The sequence below is a fragment of the Echinops telfairi genome, unplaced genomic scaffold (assembly GCF_000313985.2).
Source record: "Echinops telfairi isolate 266 unplaced genomic scaffold, ASM31398v2 ScPeMD7_7469;HRSCAF=8507_0, whole genome shotgun sequence".
NCBI lineage: Eukaryota > Metazoa > Chordata > Mammalia > Afrosoricida > Tenrecidae > Echinops > Echinops telfairi.
Genome location: NW_022111372.1, coordinates 43,680,860 through 43,691,126, shown reverse-complemented (window position 1 = coordinate 43,691,126; position 10,267 = coordinate 43,680,860). Strand labels below are relative to the sequence as shown.

Here is a 10,267-nt window from a genome sequence, read left to right as displayed (position 1 = left end):
CAAGGAGACCTTAACCTGATTGACAGGCTATGCTCCACCCCTACACTTTTATATATCTTCAAGTTGACATGGAATTATGTAATTACTACAACCTAAAATATCTTCCAATTCTTGAAATGGTGAGGCACTTATTGTGTGCTGCAGGGATTTGCTGAAGTGTTTGAGATAGTGCATTCATAAGGAATGAGTGTGTTATTGCTAATTCCGATACAGTGGACTTAGATCCATGGGGTCTATGGATAACAGAAGAAGATGCTATGTAGTCCTTCCATATTGAGGACAATTGATGTTTTTGTCCAGTGTTATGACTATTGTGTCAATCCATTTCTGAGAGGGTTTCCTTTGTTTTCATCGAACCTCCACGTTATCAAGAGAGTGCATAGTGGTTGATGGGGGAATTAGTTACCTGTAGCTTGTTGGCATTCCCATTGGAGGACTTTAATTTTCAGTCTTTTGATGAGAGGTTAGGTAGAAAGGAAGTGGTGGAAGTTAAAAAAAACAATAGTATATATAAAATAGTCATCTTTCTCCTGTGAAGTTGGTGGTAGGTTTAAACCCTTGATTCTTTTGTTAGCAGCCCAATATCTATCAAGCAGAGACACCAGAGCTCCGTAATATGATTTGAAAAGTGAATAGGAGAGAAGCACACAGAATGAAGACTCTGTAGCATTGAGGACAACCTCAATTTATACGTCATAAATCTTAAAATTGACAATATTATGTGTTTTGGTTTTGTGTGTTTTTCCCCTAGTTACCCCAATTGTATGAGTGAAAATGGGATATGGACTTTAAACAGAATTGAATTTGACTAATGAAGTAAATGATCAAAGGAGAGATAATATTTTAAATTTAATATATGAATAAGTGATTATAGAGGTGAACCCTGGTATTTATCAGGCTAAGAAAGGACATTAGTCAAATGATGGATCGGTTAACAGGCTTCTTCTCTGTGTTTTCCTCTCTTTCTTCTCTCTCTCTTTCTTTCATTCTCTAGGTTTCACACACAAGCACATACTGATGAAAGAGTTGATGCATGTTTTCAAGGTTTCAGTAAGAAGGTTTCAGTATACTTTGCATTCCTTTTCAGAAAAAAGTCCACATACGAGAAAAGAACAGTTGATCATCATGTTCTAACTCTCTGTTCCTAATCCACCTGTACACTGAAAGTGTTTGTTGCTTTATCATTAGACAAGCAGAGAAAAATCCAACACCGAGGCTGAACAAAACTGATTTAGCTTTTGCTTATTCAGAATTCACAGAGATGTATCAGAACTTGACTATCACAAATAATAAGAATCATTAAGTAGTTAATCTTGTATTTGGTTTTATAAGAACCTAAGGAGCCCTGCTTGTGTGGTGAGTATTTATTGAGCTGCTAACCACAAGACTGGCAATTCAAAACCACCAGCTGAGCTGCTTCACCGGAGAAAGACCAGGCTTTCTACTCTCTTATAGAGTTACAGTCTCAAGAACTCACAGGGACAGATCTACCCTGTCCCATAGGGTTGCTGTGAGTTGGCATTGACTCCATCGCAACGTGTTTGGTTTGTTTTTTGAGTATATTCTGAAAGCTTAGTTGTTGTTAGGTTCTATGTTTGATTTTTAATCTGAGTCCTTTTTTTGGCCTATATATTAAGAACCTTGACTTTTTTTAAGTTTCAGAGAATCTGAACTAATGGTCCTACTGAAATTTCCTTCCCTGATCTAATATCTGCATTCAATTTTAAAATGTGTTCCTATGAAAGAGAAATTAAATTAAATTAAAATATCTTTGAAGTGTTATGATCTTTGTCCCATAAAGAACTATCGCTAAAAAATTAAAAATTAAATTTAAAGTAGCATAGAAAATCTATTAAAACTTATATTTTAAGTTCCAAATACTGAAAATAAAAAGTAATACATATTTTAATGCATTTCATGCTATACTTTTTTCAATTTTATTTTTCAAAGGCAATGGAACCCAAGAATGTATCCACTGTCACAGAATTTCAGCTGCTGGGATTCCAGAATCTTCTTGAATGGCAAACACTGCTCTTTGCTGTTTTTCTGATCATTTACTTCTTTACAGTCATGGGGAATGTTGTCATCATTGCCGTGGTGAACCAGGACCAGCGACTACATCTACCTATGTATTCATTCCTCAAGCACCTGTCTTTTCTGGAAATCTGGTATACCTCCACCACTGTGCCACTTCTCTTAGCCAACTTACTGTCCTGGGGCCAAGTCATCTCCTTCTCTGCATGTATGACCCAGCTTTATTTTTTTGTCTTCTTTGGGGCGACTGAGTGCTTTCTTCTTGCCATGATGGCCTATGACCGATACCTGGCTATCTGCAGCCCACTCCACTATTCTTTCCTGATGAGTTCTGAAATCTGCACCAAGTTGGTAGCCATTTCTTGGTTGACAGGGGTCGGAACAGGTTTACTTCCTTCCTTGATGATTTCCAAATTGGACTTCTGTGGACCCAACCGGATCAACCATTTCTTTTGTGACCTCCCTCCCCTTATGCAGCTGTCGTGTTCCAGCATTTATGTCACTGAGTTGGTCATTTTCTTCCTGTCAATTGCTGTGTTGTGCATTTGCTTTTTTCTCACACTTGTGTCCTATGTTTTTATTGTATCTTCCATATTAAGAATTCCTTCCGCCTCTGGCAGGATGAAGACGTTTTCGACATGTGGATCCCATTTGGTTGTTGTCACTATCTACTATGGGACCATGATTTCCATGTATGTCCGCCCCAATGCCCACTTGTCGCCTGAAGTCAACAAGATTATTTCGGTCTTCTACACTGTTATCACTCCACTACTTAACCCTGTCATTTATAGCTTGAGGAATAAAGATTTTAAAGAGGCTGTTAGAAAAGTCATAAGAAGAAAGTGTGGCATGTATGCAGTAAGAGTCAAAGGAAGTGTCTTTATTCGGTAAGGAAATGATGCTCAAAATACAAAATGATGAAGTACAGGAACAGTGAAGGGCAGATTCAGAACCTTGAAATCTGGGTTTCATCTTCAGTATAGATATTGTACATGAATTAACAAAAGTAAAAATGAAATAGCTTCTTCATAGTTTCTTGCCAACAACTGGTCAGGAGATAAATTGTCTTTATCAAATTATTTGGAAGCCAATTGTTTCTTTATATACCTACTTTCATCTTTTGAAGGCAACCTGTAAAATGCCAATGGTTCAGGATTATGTACATATAATTTCTAGATTCTACTACAAGAAGTGCCTTGTGTTCACATAGCCACATACACAGAAAATAGCACATCTTTTAAGTTGTTTTATGAGAGTAGCCTTGTAGACTCAACCCCAGTGGCATTGGTACTAATTATATATTTGTGGAATGAATGAAAAACAGTGGTATTTGAAATGTGTTGGCCTAAATTTTCTCCTAGTGATGATAAATAACAAAGAAGGATTTTTGAAGTGCCAAAGGTTTACCTGTAGACTTAAACTTCTTTTAAACATTTTGTTAATATTGAAATTAATGTTGAAAAGGAAGGAAAAAGGAAGAAAGAGACAGAGTGAAGGAGAAAAGAAGGAAGGGAGAAAGGAAAGTTCAAAGTATTATATGCCATGTGTGAGTCCCGGGAGGCAAAGGGCATACATTAAAATAATGAAATTGCTGGGTTTTTTTGTTAATTTAGCCAATACTTAACACAACTTCTACTAATCCGGTCCCCTATTTTATTCATTAATTCCACAAATATTTTTAATGTCTGGCTCTGTGCCAGGTCTAGCGATATAGTCTATGTTGCTGTATTGATTGGGATGTAGTAATAAAGGAGCCCAGAAAATCTCAGCGATAATGGAACTCCATCAAGGGTTGGAATGTGTAATGTACTATCAGGTGGATAAGTGATCATTGCCTATGTGTGATAATTGGCTTGAAAAAGAAACACATCCAGAGCTGGCGCATGAGCATAGAGCCCACTAAAAAACTGATTCTGATTCAAGTTGATTGTGACCTATAGTGAACATATGTAGGATTTCCAAGGCTATATATCTTTATGGGAGCAGATGTTCTCATCTGTCTTCCATGATGCTCCTGATGGATTTGAACTGCCAGCTTCTTGGTTCATAGTCCAATGCTTACCCAACAGCACCACCAGGTTTTCTTGAGCATAGTTCCAAGCTACAAGCTCACTGTCATCAAGTCAATGCTGACTCATATCAGCTCCACATGAGTTTCTGAGACTGTAACTTTACAAGACTAGACTGCCCAGTCTTTCTCCCAAGACGCTGCCGGTGTTTTTGAATTGCTGACCATGTAGATTGCAGCCCAATGTGTAACCACTACACCACCAAGGTAGTACAGTGAGGTCTAATTCAACATGGAGGAGTGGGGGTATAAAGTATTTCTGTGTTTAAGTAGTGTTGAACTTTGTAAAAAAGATGAATAAAATGAAAGAATTGTGCCAGGCAGAAACCATGATGACTGTGGGAATAAAATGCTGAAGAGCAAGGTGGGTAGAAGATATGGAACTAGGGAAAAACTAAAAAGAAAGCCGGGACTAGTCTATGTAGATCATTAAAAACTGCTATGGTTTGAATTTTCCTTCAAAAATAAATGTTAGTGTCCTTTGTTAGTCTTTTTGCCCGGTTGACAAAGAGAATATTTTCTCTAAAACTGTTGTTGTTGTTAGGTGGAAGTCAGTCATTTCTGAGTCATGGAAACGCCATGTGCAGCAGAAGGAAAAACAAGCTAGTCTGTACTGTCCTCACGATTGTTCTGTGTTTGACTCCCTTGCTGCAGCCACTGTGCCAATTCATCTTGTTAAGGGGTTCCCTCTTTTCCACCAGCGCCTCTACATTGCTGTCCTTTTCTAAGGACTGGTCTCTCTTGACAACACGTCCAAAGTGCAGGAAATGAAGTCTTGCCATCCTTGCCGCTATGGGGAATTCTGGTGATATTTCTAAGACACATTTGTTTGTTCTTTTGGCTAACTATGATACTTTCAAGATTCTTCAACAGCACCATGATTCATCCATTCTGCAGGCCTTCTTATTCAATGTCCAGTTTCCCATGCATATGAGGCGATGCTTTTTAACACTTTAAAGAGGTCTTTTGCAGTAGATTTACCCAATGAAGTACATCCTTTGAGCTCTTGGGTGCTGCTTTCAGTGCTGAAAACACTTGGAAGCAGCAGTCTCTAAAGCTGGTGGCCTTTAATTAGGACTTCAATCCTCCTGAAGTGCAAGAGAACACACTCCTGTTCCTTAATCCCAAACACTTGTGATATCTCTGCTATACTAGCACTAAAAAGGATCCCTGGTGGCATAATGGATTGTCCATCAGACTTCCTGCCACAGGTCAGCAGCTGGAAACCACCAGCTGTTGCTCAAGACAAAGATGAGGCTTTTACTCCTATAAGGATTTCCTGCAGACCAGCAAAGAAGCCCCAGAGAGTCAGCCATACAGATTTGTCAGGTGGCTTCTCTCTCTCTCATGCTCTCTCTCTCTCTCCTGTTAATAAATTTTTTCTATTCTAGGAAAACTCATTCTGTACCTCTCAAAGTAAATCTTTATGTTTTTGAAGATAAGAGTCTGAAGCTCCAGTAAGATAAGTATCAAAACTTTCACTTCTCATGAAACCAGCTGACTATATCACGTGACCATATCTGACCTCCTCTGGCTACTCAAAGAAGGAAAATTCAAGTCCACCCAACTGCCCTAAGACAGAGGTCAGATAAGCCTTTCCTCTCCATCTTCATGATCTGGTTTTCTAGCACCTCACTCATGCTGTATCATAATGGACTAGGCTGGGTCGTCTAGAGAAACAAAATCAGTGCCACTCATAAATGCATAGGAAAGAGCTTGATATCAAGAGGTAATTTTACATGAAGAAGGCATCCTCATTCCACTCAAGTCCATAAGTCAATGCAAGCCCAGGCCTTCTTCAGACTCACATGACGGCAGGCCAAAGACGTAGGAAGTTGAGGAAGATGCAGGAAGGTCACGGGGCAGTGGGTGCTGAGTCACATAGATCCAAGAACAATTGAAATATGGAGGAAGGTTGACACCTCTCAGGTTCAGGCAGCATACTTGGTGCCCCTCCTACATGCCAACAGAGTTCCAGCAAAAGGGAAGGTGGAGAGGCAGAGAAAGAGAGTTACCAGTGTTTCAGATGCTTATACAAAAAGGTCAGTGATGCCAAGGAATTGTTATAAGGCTGCTATCCAAATGATACATTAACATAATCTCTAACCATCACAAAACACCTTAATCATGAATTTTGTCTGTGAGCTCTATGTAGCCATTGCAATGGCTTATTCATCTCTCAATATTAAATGATAAATGCCCCCCTATGATTTTTGCTGGGTTTTCTAGGTAAGCAACACCAGTGATATTTATATAATTTACATACCCAGAGATTTATTTTAAGAAAAGAGCTAACACAGTGTATATGCTGATATGTTACAAGTTCATCTGGTTTGATATTAGGCTGAAGCTTCCCTTAACTTACTTAACTTCAAAGGTTGATGAATTCAAAATCAGCAATTCAGATTGGAGCCTTCTGGCTAAAGCGACAAATGAATCCAAGGTCAGCAGAGTGCTGATGATTCCCAAGATTGACAGACTTCCCCAACGAGAACCCCCAGGGATCTACCCTGATACAGCCCTGGGTGCTGGAGCAGCTCTTGGAGACCCCTGCCAGCACTGAGATGCTTACACGTTCACTGATCTGGCTTTCCTCCTGCAGTCAGCGTCATTGCTTGTCTTTTGTGAGATGGAGGAGGACTTTGTGGATTGGTGTCAGATATATGGGTTAATGTTGGACTTGTGGGCTTGTGGGCTTGGGCAGCACTAGGTTGGGATGTTTTCTTGATGTGCACTTACCCTTCATATAATACTCTGTCTTATACATATGAGTTTCTGTGGATTTTTTTCTCTAAAGTACCCAGACTAACACCGTTAGAAACAGGTTACTTCTTTTCTCTGAACATATTATGTTCATCTTTGACAAACCCCTTTCTGCTTTTGCTGAACTTACAGCTAGTGTTCTGAAAAATGTTCTGAAAATAAAATCTTTGAATACTTTCAGGAATTGCATAATTCACTCATAACATTTCATGGGAATTTGGAACATAACACAAAACTAAAACAAATGACAGCATGCCAACATCTGGGTTTTGGGCACTTTTTCTATTTATGTTATTTCTTTGTTTACAGCAGTAACAAATTAAAGGGAATCAAGATGCAACATTTCATCAAAAATATAATGAGTTTTATGAACTGAATAAATAATTATTATGAGCAGAGGTCCACCATAGTTTTTATATCTATGGATGCTTAGAATGTGCTGTTATGCAGATGATCATTAATGAAGAATTAGGAACATAAAGCGTGGGCCAGCTGCTGAAGTTTGAGAGAACCCAGATCACAAGTGCAATTTTAACAACCAGTTTGAGAACTCAACAAAAATTAGATTTCAATTCTGCCAAACCAGTGTGATCTGACTGAATCCCACCATGGTGCTTAATTGTATGCCAACCATTCTTATGTTTGAGCCCACTGTTACAATCACTGTGTCAACCTATTTCCTTAAGGGTCTCTCTCTTTATTTCTAACTCTCTACTTTATCAAATATGATGTACATTTTGGGGGGCTTCTCCTTCCTGATAACATGCCAAAAACTGTGAGGCAAAATCCCATTATTTTCATTTCTAAGGAATATTTTATTGTACTTCTTCCAAGATGTATTTGTTACTCTGGTAACCCATGCTATAGTTCATATTCATCTCCAACACCATAATTCGTTCACATTGATTGTTTCCCTGTCTTCTTATTCATTGCCCAAACTTCACCTGTGTATGGAGGCAAATTAAAATATCATGATTTGGGTCAGGTATACCACAGTCTTTAAACTGACATCTTTAGTTTTTAATACTCTAAAGAGGTCTTATGTAGCAGATTTTCTCAAAGAATATCTCGGTTACTTTTATTACTGCAGCTTGCATGAACATTGATAGGGGATCAAAGTAATAAAATGAAATACCTAATAATGTCACTATTATTTGTTTATCAGTGATGTTGTCTAGTGGTCTAGTTGTGAAGATTTTGGTTTTCTTCTGGTAAAGGTGTACTCCAAATTCAAGGCTATTGTTTTTCATATCTTCATCATTAAGTGTTTAATGTTCACTTTGCTTTCAGCAAAAAAGTCTGTGTCATTTGTTATTGAAAGTTAATGAGCTGGTGAAATGTTCCCATATGATGTCCATGTAGAATCACCCACCTGTTGCTCCTTCAGTTAGATAAGAAAATTAAGAGGTATAGAAGCCAATAGTGGGAGACAGGGTGCTAGAAATAGAGTTCAAGTGTGCTAGAGTCCTTGGATCAGATCTCCCCCTGTGATTTTCACCTACAGAGCAATCTGAGGGCTCGCTGAAATGCTCGAAGTTCAACACAGCTGTCCATAGTCTCTGCTAATCCCTCTCCAGGTCTAGCCAGACAGTGTCTGCCACCCCTTCCTGCACCCAAGATCTGAGACTCACAATGTGCATTAACTATTGCTGTCTAAAGGTGGTCCTAATCTCAGGCTAATGGAGAGTCTCCAAGAACTGGCCATAAGGGTTTTGATCTCATCTCTCTGACCAGGAAAAAAAGCAACCACATCAGCCATCCTTTTCCCCTTCTGCTCAGCTCCCCACCTACCAACATGGGTAACAGCAGATATTTAGACACGAATCTGCTGCAATTGGAGAGCCCCTAGCCTATTCACCCATGGTAGATGGCTAGAGCACAGCCTGTGGAGCTGTGCAGGAGGGAGACGGGAGTGAGGCAAGAGGGAAACTGGGATAATTCAGATCCAGAGGGCCCAAACCGCCTTGCCTAATTTGGTCCTCCTTCCCTGGGGCACAACCCAGCAGAGCCCCAATACAAGGCATTCTCCAAGTCCATTGTTTAAATATAAAAAAAGGCTTCCAATATAAGGTGGTGTTCCTGTGTGCAACTTTAAACATTCGAATGTAATCAACTAGAAACCTAGTCCATTAGCACACCTTTAAAATAACAAAACATGCAGATATCAGAAACACTAAGCATAGTCTACAGTCTAACAAAACAGGAAAAGCCAACAAGAGCTGAAAGCTGCATCCAGGTGAAAAACTGTTTCTAACAGTTTTAGGCATGACAACGAGTCTTTGAAAGGCTGATAATAGTGGCCAGAACCAGTTGATCTCCCCTACACCCATGGATATAACATCACACCTACTTGAATTGGCACAATGGTCTGCAAACCACCGCCAGCCTCAATCCACCTCTGAGGCTGCCGTACAATGCTCCCTATTAAACCATGGAGGCTCCTCGCCTGATCAGCCTATATAGTGTCACACTTGTGGCCTGCACCCATCTGGCCAGCATCCCCTGATAGGGTCATCTAACCTGCCCTGCAAACAGTGTATTAGACTAGGGTGAGAGTAAAAACCCAGAGGGACAAAAGCATAATCCGACTCCCTCAGGCACTTGGCTACAGGAAGCCTGCAAAAGCATTCCAACTAACCTCTAAAGGAGAGAGCTCAGGGCTCTTTGACTGCCAGGAAAATGGTGATGAGCTCCTCCAAAATGACATGCAGACAGCAAACTGCCTCAACAACCTCAAGAAAAAATCAGGAGAATCAAAAGGCAATGTTAGAGGAAGTCCTGAATCCAATAAGTTTCACAGAGAAAGGAGACATTGATCTGCCACAGAAAGAAATTTTCAGAATGTTTCTTGGAGTCTTGCAAGGTATGAGGGAAGAAATACAGAAAAAGGATGAAACAATAAAGGAGATAAAGGCCATGCTCCAAAGGGAAATACAAGAGTTAAGGGATGAGGTAACAAAAGCAAATAACAAATTCACAGACTAGTAGCAGAGAACCTTACCAGTGACCTAAAGGATAACCAGCAGGCTTCAGCAATTGGGAAAGACAGTCAAACAAGATACTCAGATAAACTGAAGAAAACCCGAGAACAATGTCTGGTGATATGAAGAGGAACAACGTTAGACTAATTTGACTACACGTTGAAGAAGTCAATAATAAAAATAGTGAGGCATTCCTTAGAGGAAAACTTCCACAGTTAAATAAATGTTAATCAAGGAAACATTCAGAAGGCCTAAAGGACACCAACTAGACTGAATCCCAAGAAGGATTTTCCAAGACATATAATAGTTAAAGTACCCAATTTTGAGGAAAAAGGATAAAATCATAGCTAGGGAAAAATGGCAATCACCTATAAAGGTACCAAAAAAAGAATATGCATAGACCTATAAGCAGACATCATGA

At 39.5% G+C, this 10,267-nt stretch overlaps 1 protein-coding gene across 1 annotated transcript; it reads left to right on the top strand.

The window, feature by feature from the left end:
* The first annotated feature begins 1,953 nt into the window (after nucleotides 1-1,953).
* Nucleotides 1,954-2,925, top strand: LOC101644395 (olfactory receptor 11L1). The gene has a single exon (XM_004697236.1). The coding sequence runs from the start codon at nucleotides 1,954-1,956 to the stop codon at nucleotides 2,923-2,925; it is 972 nt and encodes a 323-aa protein (XP_004697293.1).
* The last annotated feature ends 7,342 nt before the right edge of the window (nucleotides 2,926-10,267 follow it).